This window comes from Rattus norvegicus, chromosome 1, assembly GCF_036323735.1.
Source record: "Rattus norvegicus strain BN/NHsdMcwi chromosome 1, GRCr8, whole genome shotgun sequence".
NCBI classification, from domain to species: domain Eukaryota; kingdom Metazoa; phylum Chordata; class Mammalia; order Rodentia; family Muridae; genus Rattus; species Rattus norvegicus.
The window spans coordinates 264,562,798-264,590,615 of NC_086019.1; the positions used below are offsets into that span (position 1 = coordinate 264,562,798).

A 27,818-nucleotide genomic window follows, 5' to 3' on the forward strand; every position below is an offset into this window, starting at 1 on the left:
AGTATTATGTTAAATGAATGTTGGCAATTAGGTACAGTTGTAAAACTACCACGACCCACAAAATATAAAACAGTCCTTCATTCTATTGCATTTCCCCCAACTCAGTTCTGTCCCTGTGCTGATCCAGGGAGCTGCTTCTGACAGCAGAGTTTGGCTGTCTCTAGAGTTTCATACGGATGGGATTCCATAGCATGTTGTCCTGCTGTGTCTTCTTTCACACACGGTACAGCTTCTTAGATACACCTGTTTGTCATGTTAATATCTCATGCCTTTTCATTACTGGGTAACATTCCGAAGTAGGATGTGGTAAATTTACCTATTTATTGCTAGGTGAATGGGACTCTATATGCTGCCTGTAGTTTGGGAATCACATAAATAATGGCACTGTGACCTCTGTGTACACATCTTTCTGTAGACATAGGTTTCTTCTTTCTTGTGTGAATATCTAAGACTAGGATTAGTGTGTCACCAGGTAAATATATGTTGGACTCCACAAGAACTTGTCAACGTTTCTGCCTCTGGCAGCGCAGGAGACTTCTAGTGGCCGTGCACTCAACTCCCAGTGCATCCAAGTAGATGTCAACAACTCAGACCCTCTTAGAATAGCACCCGGTCTTCTGGTCACCCTAATTTCTGTTGGACTGCTTGCCTTCCTTGTCATCATGATGAAGCTCCCTTCTGAAGCAACTTAAGGGAGGGAAGGGCCATCTGGGCTGCAACCCATCATGAAGGAACCAGTAGGGGTGTGAAACAGCTGAGCACACTGCGTCTGTGATGTTCAATGCAGTGAGCACACAAGAAGTGAGGCTATCAACTGTGACCTCAAGACCCACCCCCAGGGACTGACTTCCTCCAAAGAGACTCCGCCTCCTAAAGTCTCCACGACTTTCCAAATAGCACCTCCAGACACATGAACCCATGGGAGACACTTCACATGCAAACTACAAGGCTAATCCATTCTGCTGGCATGTGCTCACCTGCTGGTTGTATGTTCAGGGCCTCAGACACACAAGTTACTATCAGCAATTTTACATCCCTGTCATACACTGAGGGAGCTGTGGCCTGGGCCTGTGGGGATAAGAAGATTGCAGTTGGAATGGCAGCCTCTTGCCACTGATATACTGCCAGCACAGGCTGCTTTGAACCCAGTATGTTCATCTGTAAGATTCAAGGTTTTAGTCAACGGTTTGTGGCAAAAATAAAATGACATAGACCATGTTAAGCACATACCACATGGTCAGGCCCATAGAAAACACATAGCACAAACGTCTGGAGTAGCCAATGACTCCATAGTGTACATGTGTGTACCACAGTCCCCCCGCACACCTGTGCTCCTACCCCAGCTCCCCTGTGAAACCCAAATCTCAGGGCTGGATACAAAGAGGTGCAGTATTTAAAGGCAGTGCCACACTGGACAAACTGCTTAACCCCTCTGAGAGCTAATTAGTCAGACAACCAACCCTAGAACATTTAGTTTCTACAACTATTAAGTTCTTCCTGGGTCGATTTGGAGGTGGTTGGGATTATATCTGTTTCCTGGGAAAAAATGTCGAAGTGAAGGCAAATGCTAGCTGAACTTTACCACACAGCAGTGTATGCCACTGTGTGCACATTGTCCTCTAGCCCCATCACAGTCCCCACCATCTCTCCTAAAGGTAAGGAGTGGTAACAGCTTGCATAAGAGAGTCCCTTGAGACCAATGAGAGAATATTCTAGCAAAGGAGATCATCAAAATTTCTAGTCAGTTAGTGATAAAATCTTCTTGCAGGACTAAGCCAGAATCCAGTCAAGGACAGAAATTCATAGAGACCCGGCGGGCTCCCCAGAGATGCTGATAACCTTTCCACACTTGTTATGGACCCACTAATGACGCTACTTCAGGCCAGTACTCACATTTCAGTACCACTTCTAATGCATTAATTCATCATTATTAGCTATGCTAATTACGAGTAACTAATTAATAAGATAAAGAAAGCTGCCACCAGTCTTAGCTGCCTCTGGAATTCTACTCTTCATTAGTCTTTCAAACACCATCTAAATACCTGAGGGAGGGTGTAGTCCCATTCCAGCACTCCAGGCAAGCCCTAGAACCCTGCGGTATGCATTAAAACTAACACACACAGCTACACACCAACAGAAGCTGTTTAAGAGTAATTGCAGTGACACATGACTTCTGAGATTTACAGACTCAGGGCACAGGTTTGTGTCTGTTCTTCATACGATGGGTCCAAGAACATGCTGGGTTGTCAGTGGGGTTCCCATCCTCTGCCTTCCACCTGATGGAAACACCCCAGGCCATGTTGGAGCCTTTCCTCCCATATCAAGGAAGTGCAACTGGGAACACTGGAGAGCTCAGCTGTGTAGCATGGTGGCCCATGGGCTGGCCACCATTATATGTATGTACGTATCCATCTCTGTGAGCACACCTCCTCCTGTCTGATGCATCTGTCTGTGAGCACACCTTCTCCTGTCTGATGCATCTGTCTGTGAGCATACCTTCTCATGTGTGAGGCATCTGTCTGTGAGCACACCTTCTCATGTGTGATGCATCTGTCTGTGAGCACACCTTCTCATGTGTGAGGCATCTGTCTGTGAGCACACCTTCTCCTGTCTGATGCATCTGTCTGTGAGCACACCTTCTCATGTGTCATGCATCTGTCTGTGAGCACACCTTCTCATGTCTGATGCATCCATCTGTCTGTGAGCACACCTTCTCATGTGTGAGGCATCTGTCTGTGAGCACACCTTCTCATGTGTGAGGCATCTGTCTGTGAGCACACCTTCTCATGTGTGAGGCATCTGTCTGTGAGCACACCTTCTCATGTGTGATGCATCTGTCTGTGAGCACACCTTCTCATGTGTGAGGCATCTGTCTGTGAGCACACCTTCTCATGTGTGAGGCATCTGTCTGTGAGCACATCTTCTCATGTGTGAGGCATCTGTCTGTGAGCACACCTTCTCATGTGTGAGGCATCTGTCTGTGAGCACACCTTCTCATGTGTGATGCATATGTCTGTGAGCACACCTTCTCATGTGTGAGGCATCTGTCTGTGAGCACACCTTCTCATGTGTGATGCATCTGTCTGTGAGCACACCTTCTCATGTGTGAGGCATCTGTCTGTGAGCACACCTTCTCATGTGTGAGGCATCTGTCTGTGAGCACACCTTCTCATGTGTGAGGCATCTGTCTGTGAGCACACCTTCTCATGTGTGAGGCATCTGTCTGTGAGCACACCTTCTCATGTGTGATGCATATGTCTGTGAGCACACCTTCTCATGTGTGATGCATCTGTCTGTGAGCACACCTTCTCATGTGTGAGGCATCTGTCTGTGAGCACATCTTCTCATGTGTGAGGCATCTGTCTGTGAGCACACCTTCTCATGTGTGAGGCATCTGTCTGTGAGCACACCTTCTCATGTGTGAGGCATCTGTCTGTGAGCACACCTTCTCCTGTCTGATGCATCTGTCTGTGAGCACACCTTCTCATGTGTGAGGCATATGTCTGTGAGCACACCTTCTCATGTGTGAGGCATCTGTCTGTGAGCACACCTTCTCCTGTCTGATACATCCATCTCTGTGTAACTCTTTTTCTTCCCTCAGTGTTGGGCTTTAGTCATGCTAGGCCATCAGAGCTCCAGCACTGAGCCCCGATCCCAGCACACACATGGTTTTGTTAAACTCTAAGAATCTCCAACTTTATTCCACCAGGGTTGTTCATGGACTCATGGTTTAATGCACTTGCTGTGCATTCTATACATCAAATAAATATGTAGTTTAAAATCTGAAACAAAGTGTCTAAAGGGTGACTGAACATGGCACATGAAAAGTGGTCATCCACCCGCTGCCTGAGATAAATGGTTTCTTGCTCCCTCCCTTCCTCTCTCCCTCCCTCCCTCCTTCCCTCCAGGGCCTACACACTACATGCGGGGCCCATTCCTGTGTTGTCCTAATCGGGTTCCTTGCCTGTCACCCCACTGGACATTGAGACCCTGGAGGGAAGGGACTGGCTTTCAATCCACTGGGTGTAATAGGCATTCAGTAAATGTTTGATGAACGAAAATCTCCCTTGTGATTAAAATATCACCAGCAAATACAAATATTTCCTGTTTTCTCTCACTTGGATTCCTAACCTCTGGTAAACTCTTGAAGTACAAAAACATGAAAGAAAAGTTAGGTAAGAATGAAATGTGTGGAGGTGAAGAAGGTTTGTCTGTCACTGCAATTCACGTGATAAAACCCCCAATGTTGGGGCATTGCATGATATAAAATTGTGAATGACTGGGATTGGACATAAATGCCATCACCTTCCCAAAGTGAAATATAAGAGGCAGGAATTGAATCTTGTCCTATTCTGAGCCCCTGCTCTTCACTGTTACTGGGAACAGAACGGGCATCAGGTACGAGGGGATGAACAGCCATGCCAGTGGAGAAACGACCAGGACTTCTACAAGGAATTTAACTCCCTCCATTTTGCTAAAGATCTGTAAGAAACAGGAAGAGGAAAGTGCCTCGTGTCTGGCAGCACACGGACGGGTGGCAGCACATGGACGGGTGGCAGCACACGGACGGGTGGCAGCACATTGACGGGTGGCAGTGTTGGTCTTTTCGGTACATTTTTACTTCCAAACACCTTTAAACAAAGTAGATGAGTGTGTATTAAAAAGTGTGTGTATCAGTTTGAGTTTGTCTCAGAGAACAAACTCTTGAGGTTAAATCAGTGGCCCAAAGAGATGATGCCATGCTTCGCCCCTAAATCATACAGGCAGTGCAACACAGGAGAGGTTTGGAAGCCTACTTTCCTACTATTTCCATAAATGAAGTTTAAATTTAGGAAAATTAAGTATTAATGTTGTGCTTCCTGTGAACCTCGCCACACATTGTTTGAGTTTTTAATCTACGCTGAAGCATTTCTCTTTAATTACAGAAAGTGGGTTTTCTAATATGGGGGTTCATGATTCCATAAGCATTACCAGGGAGCCAGTAGGACAGAAAGGCAGCGAGAAATGGAAAAGGCACCTCATTTTCTTGGGTCTCTAATGATGCTGGCAGGGTGAGGGAGAGTGGGGCTGTGGCTCAGTGGTTACAGCACTTGCCCACCATACACAGAGCCCTGGGCTTGACACCCCAGTGTCACAAATCCAGGCTTGCACCCCTGTAATACCAGCACCTGGGAAATGGAGGGAGGATAATCAGGTCATCTTTGCTAATAGTCAGTTTGAGGCCAAATTGGGATACATGAAACCCTGTCTCAAAAAAAAAAATTTTTTTTTACCATTTAAGGTGAAAAGATAAAAAGGCCTGTTTTGGGGATGGGGGAGATTCATTCATATATTTTCTCTCCCTCCCCCCCCTCTCTGTAATTGCTTTTGCTTGCATTGGTTTTACTTCTTCCCATAGTAGCTATAGTTGTTTTGTTCATAAAAATCACAGACAATGTGAGCTCCAAGACCAAATTCCAACCTGGGTCTTGGACATTCAAATGTGTACCCTTCCCGAGTAGAGTCCGGCCGTGCTCACGTCCAACCACGATGCTAGCTTGGTGCGTGTCTCATCACACACTGGAACCTTTGGCAGGGTCACTGGAAGGAAGACACAAAGCTGCAGGCTTGTGGGAAGCCAAGGGGCCCTGTGTGCCCACAGCCCTGGGGTGAAGCACCCAAGCTGTGTCAGTGGGAGAGCTGCCCCCTGGAAGGCCCTTCCACTCCGCAGGGCCCCAGTCCCCTGAAGCTAGCAATGAGGGCCTCACAGGGGGAAAGGCTAAACTCTGCCTCTGATCATTTGGGTTTTGGGTTTGGTTGTTGTTGTCGTCGTCATTGTTGTCGTCGTTGTTGTTGTTTTTGCTATCCTCAGCAAAGTTGGATTGAGAGCACAAATTGTCGTGAAAGATTTGGGAAGAACCAGGTACTGCACGTAGCTGTACAGTGTGCTCTAGGGAAGATCCTAGAGTCCCTTCCCTGCACATGTCTCCAGTCTGTCGTACTCCCGAGAAGGCTGTGTGCAGGGGAAAGTATGAGGAGGAGGGATGCTGCCCCTGAGTTGGTGGACACATTGCAGAGACTTGAGGGTGTTGCCTCAGAGTTGGTGCCAGCCACCACTGAGCCTATTTTTGTAACTCAGATGGCACTGCAGGTCTGTTACACTCAAGACTTGAGCCATTCAGTGAGCGACTGATAACAGATGCCCTGGCTCTCTTCTGGGATGGTTTAAGATTTCTGCAGCAGGGGCCTGAGCCTGGTTGATGTGTATCTGGCAACAAAGTTCTAGAAAACACCCTCAGATTTCGGCTTAGTGTCAACAGAGAAGAAACTTGTCGTATTCTGTATTTGGTTTTCACTGTTCAAACTGAAATGGCTGAACACTGAAGAAACTATATTCAGCGAGCAGCTTTTCTCTCTGCGTGCCGTCCAGATAGATCATTAAGACAAGCAAACCGGAAGACAAGATTCAGAGACCTGCCAGGCTCTGAGGCACAGCCCTGGCGGGTGCTAAGGGCTTTAGCCGCTTCTCTCTCTGTGGCTTTTGTTGTGGTCTCCACGCAGAAAGGTGACAGGGAAGGCAGTGTTCATATTTTAATGGCTGATTGACTTGCTGCCTTTTTGAAATCCAGACTAACCAAATACCATTTTTTAGCTATGATTAAATGTTATTTATACACAGGTCACCGTGGTTAAGGAGGACAGACCTCATTCATTAGCACTGTGTGAGATGTAGGGTTTAAATACAAACGTGTGGACCTTCTCCTTTTATTTGTTCTTTGCAGTTTGTGTACGAGTGCATGTGCGTGTTAGCGTGCGCATGAGAGGGAGGAAGGGGGGGGAGGGAGAGTGCCACATAATGCCAGGTCTTCAGTTGCTCCCCGCCTTAGTTTTTTTTGAGACAAAGCTTCTCACCCGGTGCTCACGACTCAGATGGCCTGGGAACCCAGGGATCCTCCTGCCTCTGCTTCCCCGCACTGGGGTTACAGAGAGCTCACACTGGGTATGTGCTGGGAATCCAAACTGCAGTCCCAGAGTTTGCACTGTGCTGACTGTGCACCATCTCCCCAGCTCTGCACCTCACTCTTTTAAAAGGTTGTGAACTGTGTGTCTGTCTTCAGAAGGGAAATTCATGATCCTAAAGACTTGTGTTTATGTGTTCGTAGCTTTGTTTCATAGCCAAAAGACAAAGGAGAGTTGAGGTATTTTCTCTTTGCATATTTATTTTATACTCTTCTTCCCACTGTAGGAAGGTGTCTAAACCACCCTGATTTTTGCCTGCTCTCACTCTTTCTCGCAGTGTTATCTAAAGTTGTGTGTTTATATTTTAAACTCAGAGGATTCATTTGCTTTGGGATGGAAGCTTTCAGAAGCAATGTTGATTTATAAGCTACAATATTTAGCAAATACTTCAGACATACCTTAAAGCCAGTCCGGTGACATTTTGCTATTAATTAAAGCTGCCAAAAACCCATGTCTGCTAAGTCATGTGACTGTTACATATATGCCTATTTTAAAATTGGAAATAGAAAACAGCTATCAATTCCAGATGCAGATCACAGCTGTGATTGTCACCTGAGTTGCTGGACTCTGCAACATGTCCAGCCTGTGGTTGTTGCTGGGTGTCACTGTGCCGTGCTGACACTTTGTATTCTCACCATCTAACTACAGTTTGTCCCTGGTCTCTGTTGCCATTCGACACATGACGCCTTAATCAAGTCTGAGTACCACTGTATTTATCAATAACACATACATGAATTCCTCATGATCAACTCAAGACAGGAAGAGAGACTTCTAGCTCTGGCTTGGGAAGTTGTTCAGTTTATCGTGTTAAGTTGGGAAAGCAGAGCTATTGCTTAGCAACCCTGGACTAGGCATAAAGTAATTGAAGCTCCCAAATGAGAAACATTTGTAACGGAATATGCCCTAACACTTGCTTTACCGCATGGCTTAGCACCCTTGTGCTCACACATGGTTAAACACATGTTGGAACTGATGTTTTAGCACCAGACTCACACATCTCTTTGTCCACAGATGCTGGAACACATGCTTTGATACTCTTGTGTTCTGGAGGGAAGAGGGCAATCAGAGTCCTGTCTAGGATCTCTTTTTCCAAAGGTTCATAGGTTAGCGGCATTCAGTCAAAGGTCAGCGCCTTATTGATAAAGTCACAGCGCTTTTTACTAGATGACACAAACAAAATGTGGCTGTTCAGTCCATCTGGAGATGACACAGCCATGGTCTTCTGTACCTAGCTGATCATTAACCTCCTTGTCTGTCAGTAGAGGTATCTCCCAGCATGCCTCACAGTAGTAACCTCCTGGTACCTCAGTAGAGGTATCTCCCAGCATGCCTCACGGTATTAACCTCCTGGTACCTCAGTAGAGGTATCTTCCAGCATGCCTCACGGTATTAACCTCCTGGTACCTCAGTAGAGGTATCCCCCAGCATGCCTCACAGTAGTAACCTCCTGGTACCTCAGTAGAGGTATCTCCCAGCATGCCTCACGGTATTGTTTTGTACCTTTAGCTGGTCCACTTACGGTTTTCTAAATAATCTGTTCAGCCTTACTCAGGCCTGGATATAAAATTAAACAAGACTTCCATTTCAGCCACTAGCTTAAATTCTCTGTCTTACTGGACAGTTTCAATACAGACAGCAGTGACTGTCACTTCCAGCAAGAGGGATGAATGCCTCCTCACTCTGACCGCATAGGCTTGCCGCCCATGCTGTCTTCATTGATTTGGGCAGAATAGATTCAGTACAATAAAAGAACAAATACTGATTTGCACAGTTCTAGAGTTTGAAAAGTACAACTTAAAGTGGTAGTGTCTAGTGAGGGTCCACTCTCTAGTTTACAAATTACTTTCGTCTTATTGGGTCTTCACATGGCAGATAGCAGAGTTGATGGTAGCTCTATCCAGTCAAATAACAAGACGACAACAACCTGCCTTTCAATGGTGCTTTAGCCTACAACATGTCTTCTGCTTCCTTGTTGATCCCTACTAGAATGAGAAGTAACACATGAATCCCATTTCATAGAATGGCATACCAAAACCCAGATAGCTCAGGACTCTGCTAAAAATTATATAGCCAGTAGGTAGACAGTGAGGTTAGATGTTGACTACAGGTTTCCTCACATCTAAATCAAGTATTTTCCTGCTATGTGACAAGGCCAACTCCTATAAGACACAAGGTACCACCTGGAAAAGCCCTTCTTATCAAAGATAGGAGCAAGAAGGATGTGATCAAAGCCACGTCCATTTGTGAAACTCTGTGTGTCAATCATATTCAAGCAGCCTGGGCATCCCAGCATCCCATTCAATAGGTGCACACACCAAGGCCTTAAATCATAATAAATGAACTCAAGTCAAAGAAGTAATTCGTAGCAGGGCTATGGTTTGAATGCAAGTTTGACTCAAAATAAAACCCAGGCTCTTAACCACTGCTCGTATTAGCTCGTAACCAGCAACACTAATGCAGCCAGCACTTTTGGGATGAAGTCTATTGTTTTCCTAATCAGTCCTGGTTGTAAAGGTTCGTGATTGGATTTTTCCATTTTTAACATTTGAAAGTGAATCAATATAACAAAAAGTAGAGGTTGTGGATATTATGGGAAAGCATTTGTAAATAAGCTGAGCCTTTAGTCTGTGCCTCTTAATAGTTGGCATGGCATACCCTGTCTGACTGACTGGCCATGGCTTACCCTGTCTGACTGACTGGCCATGGCTTACCCTGTCTGACAAGATGGCCATGGTATACACTGTCTGACTGGCTGGCATGGCATACCCTGTTTGACAAGATGGCCGTGGCATACACTGTCTGACTGCCTGGCCGTGACTGGCCCTCCTGGCTGGCTGGGACTCATGTAAGATTTGTTTTGAAGGTTGACTTGAACATAAGAATCATATATATTTTGAGACTTTGAGTTTCTAAGATTATTATTGGCTGCTAAATCAAATTACTTAAAAATAAATTCTACCCTATCAACAGGGCTCTAAAGGGTCAAAATGAGCAAATTGTGTAAAGAATGCTGCCCTTGAGTTTGGCCAGTCAGAACGGCATTTTTCCTGACTGTACAGCAATTGTCTGGCCTATCTTCACAAGTGACTTTCATGACTTAAAGGTGACTAGAATGCTTGAACTCACTTTCCTTGTTAAATTGGTCTGGATCTGAATGCAGAGACCAGCAGAGAGACATTCACAGCAGGAGCAGCCAGGAAGAGCCACCTGTGAATGCCTGACTTGTAAACGTAAGCAGGAATTTGTGACTGCTTGGAATGGCTGGAAGACCCAGAGGACCCAGAAGGCGCTTCATTCTGTCTGCCCTCAAAATAGAATTGTTAGTACCACTGCCAGGCCAGATCCAAAAGAGGGTGCAGTTCTGGAGTGTATAAAGCCTCACTTTGGGTTTGTTGGATTTTTGTGTCATTTTATTATGTTGAAGTTCAAGATCAAATCATTGCATCTTAGAATAGCCTTTGCCAAGCTTCCAAAACTCTGAGCACAAAACCCTCAGCCGTCATTCGTTTTCTTGCCTAGAAATTTAGGTAGCACTGAGCCAAAATCTGAACTTATAAAGTGAGATTATACTTGATTAGGAACAAAAAAATCCTACATCCAGAAATGCAGATGTGCTCAGCAGTCCTGGGGGGATGTTGGTATTTGATCTCTAAGTCTTAAAGGTTCATGTTCCCAAGGTTAAGAAATTCAGAGAGCCAACTTCTATAGTAACTAATACTAAAATTACTCTGGAGATTCTAGAAGTATCACATTACAAATCACTCAGCTTTGGAAACTCTGCAGTGCATGGCTTATGAACATCATTGGATGAGAGGCGGGGCAGTAAGCGAAAGACACCACTCATGAGCCTCATCCACACCATTGCAGCACAGAGTGTACTCGCTGGAAGGAAGGAAAGGCCCTGGGAGTCAGAAGTGCAGCTGCAGGAACCAGGAAGCAGGCCTCCTGTGGATTGGGGTGGGAGGGTGCAGTAGTCAACTTGGGCTACACTGTCTTCCTGGTTTTCTAATATTTAACTTGATAGCCAAGGCATGCTGTTTCTGTGCTAAGCAAGGATTCCACTTTGGTGAAAATTAAAGCCTAAGTCATTATAGAAAAATACCTCTTAATAAAACACGAGTATATGGGCAAGCAGAATAAAGAGACCAGAGCATTTCACTTCGAGAAGAGGCTGCTGCTGCTGTTCCTCCCTTTCTTCCTCCCCCTCTTCTTCCTCCCCCTCTTCTTCCTCCTCTTCCTTCTTCTCCTTTTTCTCCTTCTCTTCCTCCTCTTCTTCCTTCTCTTCTATATCCAGTCTTTAATCCCAACAGCAGGGGATGGGTGGATGAATCTGTGTCGCTTGCAGAAGTGAGCTATATATGGCAGACAAAAGTGTGCCTTTTCTACTCCTCACCCCCAGTCCTATTCTTCCATGTGTTTGACTCACGTGAGCTTGACTTGCCCCTGGGATGGTTGGAAAGTGGTTTCTTTGGGAAAGACGTCCACTAAGCCATTATATTTTGAGATTTTTTTAGGTGGCCAGAATATATGGTCATAAAAATATTGCTGAAATGTGGAATGTGGTGCCTCATATAGCTAATCAATACACAGGATATGTATGTGTATGTGTATATGTTTGTGGATGTGTATTATATTTTGATAGGCAACAAGGAAGTAAAATAAAAGAAAATGAATCATTTGTCAATTTCATATCATCAATAAATCCGAAATCTGTCCATGGCACCTAAACACTGCTGCCCCCCTCATCCTCTCCAATGCCTTTTTCAGATCCTGGGTTTTGACCGACATCCTATGGAGTACAGAAATAATCATTAGTTAGGTAGCTCAAAATTATCTTGCCTAAACTGGTAATGAGAGCTGTTCCACATATCTGTCCAAAAGCCTGCCAATTAGCATTGAGGTCTTAAAGGTGCAGCTTAAGGTATTTATTAATATGCTAGGTTTATTAGCGTATTTTATACATGCATCACATGGATGTCTAATGCATTGCACGATATTGTATAATTGTGGGGCTTCTAATTTGTTATAGCCAGATCTGTTCTTCAGTGGTGTTTAAAATTCAGGATTACTTCATAACTCATAATTGATAACTCATTAGGAAACTGTGCCGTGTACTTGAGGTTACCTCTAAGGCAATCCATATTTAACGATAAACTAGAGAGATTCCTAGCTACTTGACTGTCATTGACCAGCTTAAATATTTAAAGTAATCATCTGACCCTTTGCCTAGTCACTCACAGAAAAGAAAAATAAATGTGTACAAAACAGGAAAAGATATGTCTCAAATATCCTTTCCTGAATGAAGAAAACTTACAGTAGGAACTACTTAGGCATGTAGCGATGTGTCACTGCACCCATAGTGACGGCATAACTTAACTGAGGGGTCTGTTTTCACCTTTTTTTTAAATCTAAGTTTTTACCGACACAGAAATTTAAGCCCATCATGTACAGTCAAACTGAGATTCACTGCTAAACGTCATAACACTTTACATCCCCATCTTTACTGCTGTATCTTTACAGATAACTTTGAATTGTTTGTCTTCCCTTTCAAAATGATAACAAATCCCGAGTATTTGTTCAATGCCATGCTTTACATACATAAAGGAACATAGTCAAAATTACAATGGCATCGCCCTATGATCGCTTCGGTGCCAACTCCCCACAGTGTTTCTCGCTATCTAGTAGGGAGTTGGGTAGCTTTAAAACCAAGCCTGCATGGGGGTATGGTTCTGGCAGTGTGACTTAACTTGCATCTGTTTGGTATCGATATAACAACTGGTGCTGGTCTGTGAGACACAAAGACGTTGGTGGTGTGAGTACAACTTGTTTCTGGTCATCAGGACAAGAGCTGAGATCATGAAGTCATTAGGACTTGAGATTCTGTATTGGCCAAGGTTCTTTGGTCCAGCAGGATAGACTCATCCAGCTCGTTTAAAAAGGAGGTTGTGAAATTCATTGATGCCTTTTTGGCTGGAAGGCCACCATGAATGGATGCAGCCTCAGAAGAGGCCCGTCAGACTGCACTGGGGGGGGGGGGTGTCACTGTCTCAGTCCCACCTACATGGAACCCACACCACTAGGATCTAGACATCATGATATTTAACAGATATGGCTCAGAGGAGAACACTCACATTCTGTTCCTCAAAGGTGGCTCACACAGATCACATTCACTTTCCAAGTTTACACAGTCTCTACTTGGCAGAGCCCAAGCCACAGTGTAGAATGTGGTGCCAAGACAGTCCTAGGAATATAGTTCTTAGCTTTCTAGTTTGTCACAGAGAGCTGGAAAAAAAAAAAAGGGCGATCAAAACTCTACGAAAGAAATCAGTGCACACACCCTCATAGAAACATAAAACAGTGATTCTCAAATTGTGTTTCAGTGAACTGTAAAATTGTCCCCACCCAACTAAGACTGTTAAGGAAATGGACAGTGGACAGGCCCTCACAGTCTGGACTTCATCCAGGGAAGCCAGGTCCATCCAAATCAGTTGAGTGTCTGTAATTGTTGGGGGAAAGCGTTCTCCTTTGCTTTCTGTTTGTGCGCACTCTCGCTCTCTCTCTGTCTCTCTCTCTGTCTCTGTGTGTGTGTGTGTGTGTGTGTGTGTGTGTGTGTGTGTGTGTGTGTGTGTGTTTTGTTAGCCAGCTTATCAGAAATAAAGACTAGGATTGTTTCTCTAACAAATGCTCTGTTTTTAACAGAACATCTGCACTTCCCTTTCCAGTCATTGCAAAGATTCCAAGTTAATCTCGTCTCTCACCTCATCATTAGAGGATGTGCTGCTAAGAGGCCTGTTCAGGTTAAGGTTTTTAATGTGAAGTCACCACCTCCTGAGAACATGCCTTTGAGTTGTTTCAAAGCCTTTCCAACATCTTCTCAGGGAAACCTCTGCAGCGAAGGGCGGCCGAGTCGTCATAGCCGTGGGGTAAAGGGACTGGACACATTAATTACTCTTCAGCTGCTTTATCTCATTGGACTTCAAAAACAGAATTAGCAGTAGCAGGAGACAGTGGTTGCTCGGGGTTAAGTTAATCAGTGTGCGCTAATTAAATAACTGTTGTGCCTCCCCATTAGACCTTTTTCAGGTGGCGTTGGGCTTTTTAGTAAGTCTCAACCTACCTGGGGTTTTGTATTTTAGTGTTCTGCTACAAACCACAGCCTCTAAATTAAGGAGAAAGACAGAGTTGAACATATCTAAAATCCCCAAGTCTAGGCCGAGGAAACGGCTCAGTCAGTAAAGTTCTCGCTGCACCCAGAGCCTACATGATATGTCAGGGACGGTGGCAGGCACTTGTGACAGCATGGGGCGGACAGAGCCAGGCAGATCCCTGTGGCTCACCAGCCAGCCTCACCTGTTAGTGAGCTGTAGGCCACTGAGAGATCCTGTCTCAAAAAATAGGCAACTTCTGAGGAATGACACCCAAAGTTGTCCTGCAGTCTCCACATGTACACACACACACACACACACACACACACACACACACACACACACACACACACACACTCCAAAATATCCTGAAATCCAAGATACCATGAGCAACTGTGTGATATTCCTAAGGTTTCAAACTTTTTTATTTTCAGATTACAGTTACCCATCCAGTAAGCTTATGCAAATATTAGAGGTCCAAAAGTCTCACACTCTAAACATCTCTGGTCTCAAGCCTTTTGGATAAGGAGCACTTAACCTTATGTGCACACACCTTGATCCTTGTGAAAGTGTTTGAGTGGCTTTTCTCACAGACTCTGTGGAGCGTCTCTTACTCCGTGCAGCCAGACCCACCTGAGACATAGCTACTTCCGACCCACCTGCACTCTTACTCTCACTCAGACTTTATCGTCTCCTGTATGCCTTCAGGATGTCCTGTCGTCTCCTCATGTGCCAGATGGCAAACCCCAGGCCTGTTCTGTCACCTTAGAAGCAGTCAAGCAGCCCAAGACTGTTCCTTTAAAACACTGTAAACACTCCCTGTGGACTTGAGTGTCTACCAATCCTTCCCAATTATTCAGCTGCCTTCAGAGGCCTTATTTGATGGGGGAGTGGGTAGTCTGTGTTGGTTTCTTGTGTGGGATGGATGGATGGATGGATGGATGGATGGATGGATGGATGGACGGACAGATGGATGGGTAGTTGGTTGTTTGGCTGATTGGTTGCCTCAGTGGATGGATTGATGGATGGACAGACAAACAGATGGATAGGTGGCTTGTTGACTGCTTTGGGTTTTACATTATCCTTGATACTGTTGGTTTTACAGTACAAGGATTAAATGAAAGGCTAGTGTGGGTTAAGCAAACCACTCACCAAGGCTACATTCCTACCCCTGTCAGTCCTATTCAGAAATGGGACAAGGGTGCTGAAGTACTTGTAATAAAAAAGAAATTTAAAAAAATCGAAAACTATTACTCTTTGAATGGCTTGAAAATACAGGAAGCCATAAAAAAATAAAATAAAACTCCTTTTTTTTTGACTCATCCCATGTTAAATCATTGTTAAATATTTTGTTTCTATTTTCTATTTTACATTTGTATTTTATATTTGTATATTCCCTTTTATCTCCCCCCTTCCCCCTCTCTCTCTCAATTATATATATATATATATATATATATATATATATATATATATATATATTGAACATTTTATTGGCTTTCAAGTTGGGAAATCTGTATATAATTTACTCTTTGAAAAAAGGTTTGAAATTCTTCTATTCTTCTAGGTTGGCAAGTGACAGATTTTAATCCCCATTGCTTATTGGAGATTGGCCACAAAGTCTGTCTGGTTCACTTCGTTTCCTTTTATTTGTTTCACTCTCTCAGTGTAGAACATCAGACCAGGGTTAGCGGCTGTCGTTTTCTTCAGTTTGTAGCCATACATTTAGGGGGTGGGTATTTGGGAATATTCTTTGGTTTTGTTCTTTTGTTTGTCTGATTGTTTTGATTTTTCTAGTCAGGGTTTCTCTGTGTAGTCCTGGCTGTCCTGGAACTCACAGATGCACCTTCCTCTGTCTGCCACGTGCTAGGATTAAAGGTGTGTGCCACCATGCCAAGCCTTAAACTTTTTTACTCCTGTTCCCCAGTGAAGCTTAAGTAAAAAGAGTTGATAACATCCTTCACTGCCGAGAAAGAACTAAAGCACATTTAAATAAATAAACATCTTTATACTGAGAGCATTCGAGAAGTAAACCAGGAGGACTCTGTGCATCGCTCTATGCAAGGCCGGGCCCCTGGCTAGCGAGCTTTACCACAGATGCAGTCTTGCAAGCAAAATGTAATAATTTACAGGATATTCATATTACCATGGCTTGGTTGAAATATAAAATAAGCTTACGTTTTTATCCTGTGGAGTCCGTGTGGAACGGAGTTCCTGCCTCCCTCTGCTCACTCGGCCTCCTCTAAACCTGGTTCTTCTCCACCTTCATTTCCTGTTATGTCTGCCTCTAGGCAGAGTTGATGTTTCTTGTGTGTCTCATCTTCTGTCAGCATCTGGTGAGTTTGCCAACAAAACTTCCAAAAAGGAATAGAGTTACTGTGTGTGTTATTTATTTTTATTTTATGAATATTGGTATTTTGCCTTCACATGTATCTGTGCACCACATGCATACAGTGCCCGCAGAAGGCAGAAAACCATCAGCTCTCCTGCCACTGAGGTGTAAATGATTATTAGCCACCATAAGGTGAGGGAATTGAACCAGAATCCTTTGGGAAAAGGCAGCCAGTACTTTTATCTAAGGAGCCTGCACAGAAACCAGGTGTGGTGCACTATAGCTGTGAACCAAGCACTTGGAAGGCTGTGGTGTAGGAATGACAACTTCCAGTCCAGCCTGGGTTATAAAGCAAGACTCTGTCTAGGGAATTTAAAAAACAAGAAAGTGTGGCGATGAGAGTTTTGTGCCAATTCAGAGCCCAGTAGCAGCGTCTGTGGTGCAAGTGCTCTGGGCAGGCCACTGCTGCTCTCCCGGCCCCTGCCTCTGTGCGTGCTCTTTCCCTATACCTCGTGCTTCTCCTAAGTCCTGCCCAGACTGAAGGATGTCTTAGTCCTAAGGCATGCCCCTTACCTCACTCTTGCTGGTCCTCCAGCCAGAACGTCTACCATCCTCTTTTTACCCCTGGCAAAGATTCCCCCACATCTAAGACCTTAAACAGTGTCCAGACCACACTAGCAGCTGGCATCTGCCATGCCGTCACTTACTCTCCTGCTAGACACAGCAGTCCTTTGAAGTTATGCTTTCAGTGTCTGTCTGTGGACTTGTGTCTTGGGCCCATGCCCTAGTAAGCATGGAAATGTCTAGAAGGCTCCACGTAACCTCAGGTTTCTGTCCTGACCAATCCCTCTCTATCAGGCTAATTTAAGGGCACTGCAGAGCAAGCCTGTAAACCTAAGGTCAATCTGATTAGTTTTGTTTGTAAGCTGTGCCTAATAAGAAAGCAGTTTCAAATTGGGGTTTTCTCTGAGCTCATGTATTTGCCTGATTTTTTTTTTCTTAAGCAGGAAGAGAACTCACCTCGGGGAGTCGTGAGTCACACGCCTAAGCTTGATTTCCAGTCCTTCCTGGCTTCATTAGTCACTCTGCATTGTTGTTCGTTTGTAATTGTGTGCATGAGACCTTGGCTTCTAGAATAATATTACACTGCAAATCAAATTCTGCCTCAAAAGAACTTCTCTTCCACAATTTCCTACATTCCTGTACAGGTTACGAAATGTCACAATTCAGTGGGCCAATTATTAGGTTTTTATTTAATGGGCAGTTTTAACGTTCTCAGAGAATCTGAGTACTAATAGCATTTTAAACTTCTGTGTTCCATTTAAAGACACAACCATTCTTCTCTTCGTGAGTGTACCTAGTTATATTTTTGGGTATCATTTAAATTCAGGTTCCCAATCAGTAGGAAAATCAATGAGTTAATGAATAGCTTCATTTTTAAACTTTTAAAATACTTTATCCTAATTATAGGACATATCTGGTGACATTAATTTGACAAAATCCCAAATCATCAGATTGTGCAGAATAGCCCTTTCTAGGGATCGTTTGGAGCGCTTCCAGTTTAGGAAGGTTACTTACTGCTTTAGGCCCAGAGCACAGCCTGGCTCACTAACACGAGCTCTTCCTACTACCGAGCCTTAGGGGTCATGTCGGTGTAGGTTGGACTTGCTTTAACCATTCCTGTGCTCCTTGGTGTGCTGTTTAACCCCTTAAGCTTTGTGCTCCCCTGCATTTGCATATCGAATTCTTGAGGCAAGCTGATCCCACATGCCCTTCCCCTTCCTGGACCTGGGAAGCTTCAAGGTGACCCCTTGGCCATACACTGAAGCTAATGGCAAAGCCAGCCCAGGTACCATAGGTGACTGAGTCCTAGTCCAGTGAGCTTCCACCCATGACTGGTGAGTGCTCATGTAAACCATTTTGAATCCCGTGAGGAATAAGGTGGACAATAGGCCACCAAGGGGTGGCTCCAGGAGCCGCTACACAGTGTTGCACAGTAACTCACACTGTCTCCTGGGAGGAGACATGAAGCATCCAGCCTAGGAGAGGCCCACACAGCCAGCATCGTCTGGGTCTTCCCAGCCAGTCGCCCCTGTGTGGTTTTAATCATCTTACCACTTTAGCTGTCAATTCCGTCCCTCCAGCCAAAGACACCTGACCGATCCCTGTGACTCCCTGTGACTGCCCAGGATGATAAGTACAGGGCTTCTGCCCTTGACGCTCCTCCATGTCAGGAAGGACAACTGGGTTTCATGTGAAACCTGGCTCTCCTCATTCCCAGTCTGCCTCTGTGTTTCACCTACACACAGTGCCTTCTTCAGATACCCCCTTCCCACCTGTGTGACTTCTTTCCTCTGTTCCTGTTGGGCTGGACAGACACTATACCCTAAAGTTCTACTTCTGAATTTCTACTTACTGACCAAGGCAGGACAAAGGTGACACCTCGGACATGAATTCAGTGAAACTTGGTGACCATGAGTGAGAAAATGCATGCTTCACTGGACCCCTGTCCTAAGAATTTGTTTCTCCACTCAACCATGTTTTGTACTTAAGACTCTGTGTGGACTAAATGATATAAGCCGTCTCCATAATGCAAATTGTTAGAGCACCTCCCTGCCCTCTTCCTTCCCTCCTTCCCTCCTTCCCTCTTCCCTCCCTCCACACCTCCCCTTCTTCTCCCTCTCTCCCTCTCGAATGATCTCCATAGATCCAGCTAGAGGTGTTCTCCAGAGGGAAGGAAGGGAAGCCTGACACAATGAAGGGAGAGGCAGGGATACGAGAGAGGGGTGTTTCCTCCCTAGAGAGCCTGTGCTGACATGCATGTGTTAGCATGAAGCATGGGTCTGATTACTAAAGTCATGCATGGTGGTGTGCACACCCAGCCCAATTTCCCACGTCCACCTCGCCATCCACCAGTCCTGCAGAACACACAGCTTGACTGCTTCTGTTGCCAGTGGATTCTCGTGCAGTTGGGGGATGTTGATCATATAGTATCTAACTGTGTGATATGCAGATTAGTGGATGGGATTGTCACAGTGGACTCTGCTGCTGTTTTTAAATTCAGGGTGGCAGATAGTGGACAACATTAACATACAAGGAGCAAAAGCTGTTGCAAGTGTGGGAAAGCCTCCAAGCAGCCCCGGAAGCCTCACATGCCACTGATACCCTCCTACATCTGTAGTCCTGCCATTAGACCCCTGACACAGCTTCAGAGAGCGCTGGTCTGTGTTTCTGTGTGGGCTTCTTGGAGTGGCCCCCACTTCCTGTCCCACACTAAACCTGCTGGGGCTTGAGGCCTGGCTCGTGGTCCAGGGAGGAGCTCCTCCCTCCTCCGTAATTCCTGTGTCTCCCCACTGTGCTGCACAGACTTTCCTGTGAATGATGTTTGTTCTTTGATGCTCTGCTCTCTGATGCTAAGGTTCCCTCCTTAGTTTTCTAACCAAAGAACCAAGCAAATTATTTCTGAATCATCATTATCATTGATTACTGTCCTCTTAATTGCCATTTATTTTAAGAGCACTTAAACTCTAATTGCTATGTAATCATAGTCTCATTTGGTTTCATTTAACACTCGGAGCAAACTAATAAGGGAGGCATTACTATTTTTTTTTTGATGGATAAGGATTAGAAAAGCCCATAACTTGCTCTGAGTGACATAACCACAGAACGTCAGAGTCAGCTTGTAATCCTCCCGTGCATCAGCCTTGGGAGCACAGCTGTGCTCCCGTCCTAGTCAGCCTCCAAGGACATGCACAGGTCTACATGCAGTCAAAGCAAAGAGCTTAGAGTGAGACTGCTTCAGGAGTGTGCTCCTTTAGGTTCCCAGCCACAGTCCCCACGGTGCCGAACTGTCTGAAGACTAATTGTCAGGAGCATGCTCACCAGCCCGACCTTCAGTAGGGGATCCAGGATGCTGCAGTTGTCTATGGGCATGGCAGGGCTGGACATGAGTCACTTTCTTATGCCAGAAGATGGTGGCATCCCTGAGACCCTAGGTCATATCAAAGGAGGGCCTGATCCTTCCCAGGCCTCTGGCGTCTCTCCTTCCTTCCATTCTTCCTATCTATTGTGTGTTCCAGAAATGTAGTGTGAGGAAGCCAACCACAGGAGGACTCGGTCTTGGCCATACCTGAGTTTTAGAGGAACTGCTCAAAAGAAAATGGGCCCAGTGGGAACACAATCTCAAACAGTTTCTTGTTGTCTGTACAGCTCAATCAACCAAAACCCATAATTTTAAAACCTAATACTCTCTAAACTTGGAAACTTTTGCACATCAACTTGACACCTTGAAGGCAAAATCCCATATCATGAAACTATCTACCAAGTTATCATACTTTGAAAAATTACCGTCTTACTGTGAGCATAAGGTATAGATAGACTATGTATGTGAAACATAAATACATTTCACATGTAGACTTAAGTGCTGTTCCCAAACTATTTCCTAATGCCCCTGCCATCTTAAATGCTCATTCTAAGCATGTTGGACCAGGTAGAATAAGCCAGTGCATGATTCTCTATGCACTGTGACCTTATAGCTAAAATGGGAGTTCCAGGGGGGAAGGACTTCACTTCCTTCACCGCTGCAGCCCAATGTCTGCAAGGTCTTGTGCCCAATGCAAATGCCAGCTTCCTCCTCTCAGGCCCTTTCTGAGCTACATTGCTATTTTAACCCAGTATTTTTTATTCTAAAAGATCAACTTTAAGGAGTCATCAAACCTATAAGCTTACTGACATTATGGTCCAGGAAGAAGCGACTGTTTCCTGTAACAGGCCACCATTTAGTTGACCTGAGAGAAATGGCTAAGACAGTGACAGCTCACTTCTGCACAGACTCTGAAAGTCTGGGGAACAGCATTTGGCCCAAAATGAAAAAACTGGCTCCATGCATGTGAAGACATCAGTACCATGAGAGTCATAGAGCACCCACATGCATGTAAAAACATAGTACCATGAGAATCGTAGAGCACCCACATACATGTGAATACATCATAGCAGTCTACCTAGTTTGCCCAAGGGTGCCCATTTGTGCTTCTATGAGAGTCATCTGTGGTTCAGGGATTAGAACTTTTGTATATAAATTTGAAAACAGGACAAATATATTCGGATTCATGTGTTTCCTGTATTGTAAGTTCTTCTCATAACTTTAAAGTGGGGGTTAACTCCTTTTTAAAAATATTTTGACTTGATGATGTTTGGTATTTGGGCATGGGATGATGAAGTAAGTTTAAGAATATCCGATGAGAATTGAGATACATTATTTCCTACCTTCCAGTCCATTTAATTACAAAACTATAAGAATTATAAGGTACTCTGTTTTGCTATCTCCTAATGCTTACAACATACGGAAAACAGCATCACTAATTTAAACCCTAAGTCATGGTGATGAAACAGGGTTCCAAGAAAGCCAGTTGGCCTACTTGTTTTTAAACTACTAGACTTTGAGGGGCAATACAGTTTTGTGTGGTACTGTGCTTCAAGCGTCCCTTTGGTGAGCACTTAGTACATGAACTGACAGCACTGACAGTAACGTGTTAGAGGATGAGGAGAGTAACTTGTTAGAAGATGAGGAGAATGGGTAAATGGGAGGCAGGGCCAGAATAACAAGGGTAGAAAACCTTTAGCTCATGAAAATATGCCTTTCCCATGTTTTAGAAAGGGCATCTCAGGAGGCGCCCCTTGGTCAGACACACTAGGCAGCAGGCCCGCGCGCTTCTTTTCCTTGCCGGATATTTGTTCCAGACTGGAAGATGTTTTATGATATTTATTTGATGACACACACCTGCTGGGTAGATGAAAAGCGACAGCTCCTGAGGATGACCCACTTCAAGGGCACAGTAAGCTTCTGAAGACTTTGGCAGGCTACCCTGCATCTTTGCGGTTTCTGTTGATGTCACTTGTTGCACGCATCTAAGACCAGTGCCTTGTAGACGTGTTGGAAGCAGGCTGCTAACCCCAGGGAAGAGGTTTCTGAACCACTAACTACTTTGTAAGTACACTGAGCCTGGCAAGGCTCGCTGCTTTGTCAGACATGCTGCAAACTTGTGAAGAGCTAATCACAGCAGTCAGGATGTGAATCAGTGCAGGAGTGCACACACCAGCCAGGAGTGGACCACCTAGGATCCCAACTGAGAGAAGTCTGAGGAGAAGGTGTGGATCCCATAGGGTCCCCCTCAAGGGAAGATGCCAGCAAAGAAATGGATGTCCCATTTTCCTAAGAGTTCACAAGGTCAAGAGAGGTTCCAGTGGGATCGGGAAAGAGCACTGGGAGCACTGGGAGCACTCCTCCCTCCTCCCTCCACCCTGAGCAGTCACATCGTCTCAGGCTTCACTGTTCCTTTGCCCGCACTCTCTGATCTCCAGACATGGCAGAGTGAAGGTCTGATAAACATGAGGGGAGGGGCATCTGTCCAGTGAGAACCATTTGATAATGTAAATTTTGGTGAGGCACAGCAGCAGGAGGCTGGCCTGAGAGGAAAGAAGTGGATGTGGGAATGTTAGAGCAGTATGTAGTGCTCAGGGCTACCAGGGAAAGGCAGCATGAAGTAGCCACTCAGGGGCCGTGGGTGGGCACGCTGCACGAACCCCAGAGAATGACAGGGCTGGGCTTGCTACCCAAATACAGCTTCAGACGGTGCCCTGCACCTCTTCCTGCCCTGAGCATCGCTGTATAGAGAATCTAGAGGTTCCATGAGGTTGGGGAGAAAGTGACTCACTGCGAAAGAATTATAAACTCTGAGTCATGACTAGATGAAGACGTCGCTTGTTGATTCATAGGAAATCTCGTCTGTGACTCCATGCGCATGTCTGGAGGGCCTGGCTGGAAAGACAGGCTGCAAAGTTGTGTTGTCTATGATGGACATCTCCCACTCAGGCTCTCTCCTCTTCCTCTGTCACACACTGTATACCGGGTCACGTTAAGTGCGCATGCTGGAGATTCAAGACCAAATAATTCCAAATGGCCTCTTTTATTTGTCCTACATTTTGGGAGGCAGAAGATGCACTCAGAACCAAGTTTGCTAGGCTCATTGGGTGGGATACTAGGCATTTCAGGTCAAGAAGAGAAAGGAAGGAAAGATGTGTACTTTGAAAGGCAGAACTAACAGCGAGTTCTTACACAGCTGACCTCAAGGCAGACTACAGGTCTGACTACAACTTTAATCCCGTCTATTGCGTCTATTGCTAGTGGAGGCTTCAGTTTTACACAGACATGCTGAACAAACATTGATTTCCTCAACTCTTTTCTGTTGAAACTACCTGATACATAAGCCCTGGCTGGGTGACTGTTCCCTCCCCTTCCATGAGCTAGAAAAGGCCATAACTATTTTTAAACCCCTTCCAGCCCAAGAGTCATGCGAGCAGATGGTGTTGGCCAAGGTGTTGAATGCAGCCATCATAATGATGGCACCCTCTCACAAAGCTAAGTAAGCAAGAGTAATGCTGAAATGAGGGACAGTCATTTATTTACTGTACTTGCATTGTTCACTCTAATAATGCGTTTCAACACAGTAGAGTCGCTAGATAATGCGTCTGTGGCTTTTATGCCCGTTATTGTTATTTAAATGAACAGTCGACGGCACTGTAATGAAGAAATGCATGCATTTCCCCAACTCACTTATCAACCAGGACTCCAGGAAAATGAGAATTTGTGTCTGTCTTCATTCACAGAGCAAACTGGAGGTCACTGTTTTCAATGTGAACCTTTTTTTTAGCTTTTCAACACTGAATAATTAGGAGTCGCTGCTTCTGAAATCACCTGTATTCACTAGAGAGAAGAAAGACTTTTATCTTCATGATGAAATACATGCTCTCATTCAGGCTTCACCATTCTTTCTCCTAATAGCATTTCACACCATCGAGTCAATCCTAGGTAGTAAAATAAAAGAATGTCATTTCCAGAGCCACAATAGCCTTGTTTATTATTTACTTCCTTAAAATTCAGCTGCTCCCGGAAAAAGAATCTAAATGTAAAACTGGGTTTAAAGCAATCGAACATATAAAGCAATTATCCACATAAAATGCCGTTATAGAAACACACATGTTCTCCACACCCTGATTTGAGTTTAATTGATCCTTGAGCCGTACAGTTTAATGACCGCACGCCTCTATTAAGTTTCTTAACAGCTTTGATTGAGATACAGTTTGTATCCCATGTTCCCACCCATTTAAGTGTATAGTTTGCTGGTTCTTAGCTTATTTGCTTAGTCAGACAACCACCACCATAGTCAATTCTGGAATATTTTCATCACCCTAAACAGACATCTGCTGCCATTACTGGTCCCTCCCTTCTCCTGACAACTGCTCCTCTTCCTTCTGTCCCTGTAGATTTGACTGGTTTGGGCACTTGCATAGAGCCAAACGTGTGTGCTTTTGTGACTGCCTTCTTTCACTTAGCATAATGAGTTCCAGGGCCATCCTTGGTGAGGCCCGTGTTAGTACCAAGTGTCTTTTGGTTGGCAGATAGCCTTCTACTGTACACACACTTACGAGTATATACGTACGAGCACACATGCTCAAACTTCATTCCTCTGCTTATTCATCAAGCCATGACTTTGGATTGTCTCTGCCTTTTGAGTATAATGAATGATGTTATCAAAAGGCTTTCTTCATGAACATGTGTTTGCGTTTCCCCTTTCTGTGTACCTAAAAATAGAATTCTAAGTAACACCGGTGCTCCTCTGCTTAACTTTTGAGGAATTGCCAGCTGTGTGGTGAGGTGAACGCTATGGTTCACGTCCCAGCAGCTGTGTGCTGGGCTCTGACTTCCTGACTTCCTTCCCACCACTTGTTATTGTCTGTCTTTCTGTTAGAGCTGCTGGGCACACGTGGGGAAACCTTGTGGTTTACATTGGCGTTCCTCTAATGACTGAATGATGGAGAGCATCATCTCTCGTGTTCACTGCCATTCGTGTTTCTCCTCTGGAGATACAGCCGTTTCTCTGAGCTTTTACAAATTCTGTTCCCTGACCTCAGGAATGTAGTTACAGAACTAAGTTGGACACATATGCACCCCTTACAGGGAGGGCCTTTCAAATGAGCACACAGACTGAAGACGTCTGTACAGTGGATGCTTTTGGGAATTACAGAATAACCCAACTGTTCCAAGGAATCAATTTACTTCTAAAATTTTACTTTGTCAGTTTTGTTAGCAAAGTGGGTATTGTAGGTCCCCGGAATCATACCGGTTGAAGATTGGATTATGTGATCAGATACAAGGACATCTACCTGTAATCCCAGCAGCTGGCCCTGAGGAAGCTGGAGCAGGAAGATTATACCTTTGGAGGCAGGCAGCCTGCACTGCATAATGAGGTTGAGGCCAGCCTGCACTTTATAGTGAGAACCAATCTACAGAAAGACAGGAAGGTCTAAGAGGAAGCACACTGGGGTCCCAGAGAGAACTGGCGCTGACTGGAACTTGGTCTTTGTGCCACTGAAGGCCCACTGCTTTAGAAGACATGTAGACTTTTCAAAGAGATTTTCACTGATTTAAAAAAAAAATAGCCCTGGTTAAAATACCCTTCAATCTAATGAACAGAATTCCCTGCCAAGAGCTTGGCATGTGTTGTTTTGTTTTAATAGATGCCATGTAAAATATCTTCTTCTCGCCCTTGTGTGTGTGGGGAAACTGAGGTAAGCAAATTTGTTCAAGGCCGCCTACATCGTGAACAGAAGGTTCTGGACTGGCCTCTAGTTCTGAGCCTGTTATTCTTTATAATTTTCTAGTCCGTCACAAATCAGCAGGTGGTGTCTGCACGCCATGCCGTCTTGCAGGAGGCAGATAGAGGGCGCCTTGGAGCTCTCCCCGTTCACATCTAGTTTAGCAACTGAATGTGCCTAGCTTCAGCAGACAAGGGTATCACAGGGCTGAACTGGCCAAACAGACCTATTCAAACATAAAAACGTGGTACCTTAAAGTACTCGTAACACGCCAGCTTGCTTTGTACAGTGCTTGGCCGCTATAAAGCTCATGACTTACACTTTTAGTTCACTGTTCACACGTATGCCAGCTGTCCATTGTCCTTGTTTTTATGCAGTTTTATGTTTATATTCATGATGAAAGTCAGGCCTGGGGGGCTTCAGTTGCAGTTGCCATGTGAGAAAGTCTGAGGCAGAGCTGTAACTCAAATCTGTGTCGCTCAGCTCCTGATGCAATCCTGTGTGTACAGTGCCATTCCATGTTCTACCTTAATAGAGTGCTGAAGGGAGGGAGGGAGGGAGGGAGGGAGGGAGAGAGAGAGAGAGAGAGAGAGAGAGAGAGAGAGAGAGAGAGAGAATTGCACCAGTGTGTGTATGTATGTCAAAGCATGTATGTGTGAGTGTGTAAGTGAGCTTGTATGAATGTGTGTTTGTGAGTAAATGAGTATGTATGTTTGTGTGTGTGAATGAACGTGTGTATGTGTGTGAGTATGTGTAAGTGAGCATATATGAGCACGTGTGTTTGTGAGTAAGCATGCATGAGCATGTGTGTTTGTAACTGAGCTTGTGTGAGCATGTATGTTTGTGAGTGTATGTGTGCAAGTGTGTGTATGTATGTAAGAGCATGTATGTGTATTAGGTAACGTGTGAGATCCCTTCTAATTGTGGCATCAGGTATCTTTGTCCCTAGTTGAGAGCATGGGGTAACTGATTCTTTATTCTTCTTGAGGAGAAGCTTGCTCTTTATCCTTCACAGTTAACAGTGTGAAGCTTTCTGCTTAGAAGTGTAGCAAGGTGGGCTGGGGATTTAGCTCAGTGGTAGAGCGCTTACCTAGGAAGCGCAAGGCCCTGGGTTTGGTCCCCAGCTCCGAAAAAAAAAAAACCAAAAAAAAAAAAAAAAAAAGAAGTGTAGGAAGGGGATCAGCCTCCACTGCTAGTCTCCATGGAGGTGCAGAAGCAGTCTCCACCTATGTTGACCAATGTTTTTGTACAAGGGTCTCATGTTCACGTGAATTTGAATGGGGATCCTTTAAGATGCCAAGTCTCTTTACAGAAGTGCCAGGTCTCCTTTTATTTCTGTGGAGTCCTTCTGAAACACATGTCAGCTTAACCCAGTAGCCCTCAGCTCCAGCTGTTGGCAAAAATCATCAGAGGAGCTTTCAAGAAATATAGATGCTAATATTCACTCAGTGTTCTAAGAGCATACACTGGGGAAAGGGCTGTCTCTTTAGCAAATGCTTCTGGGAAAAATTGAGTAGCCACATGCAGATGAATAAAACTAGACCATGTCTTTCACTATATCCCCAAATCAGCTGAGAAGGAGTAATACACAAAACCATGAAATGTTAGAAGAAAATAGAGGAGAATTGCTTAATGTTGTTTGGCTATGCAAAGATTTATTATATATGACCTCAAATCACAGAAAACAAAAG

The 27,818-nt window shown here is 44.7% G+C and overlaps 1 protein-coding gene across 8 annotated transcripts in view; it reads left to right on the forward strand.

The window, feature by feature from the left end:
• Vti1a (vesicle transport through interaction with t-SNAREs 1A) overlaps positions 1-27,818 on the forward strand; it is a 305,634-nt gene that overhangs the window by 201,260 nt on the left and 76,556 nt on the right. For 2 of the 8 annotated variants that reach the window (XM_039090083.2, XM_039090086.2), the window contains one exon: positions 1,769-27,817. The exons of the other annotated variants lie outside the window; for them this stretch is intronic. In XM_039090083.2, coding sequence (XP_038946011.1) covers positions 1,769-1,835 — 67 coding nt within the window. In that variant the 3' untranslated portion in view covers positions 1,836-27,817. Of the gene's footprint in view, positions 1-1,768; position 27,818 lie in introns of those variants that run through there. 8 annotated transcript variants of the gene reach the window in all.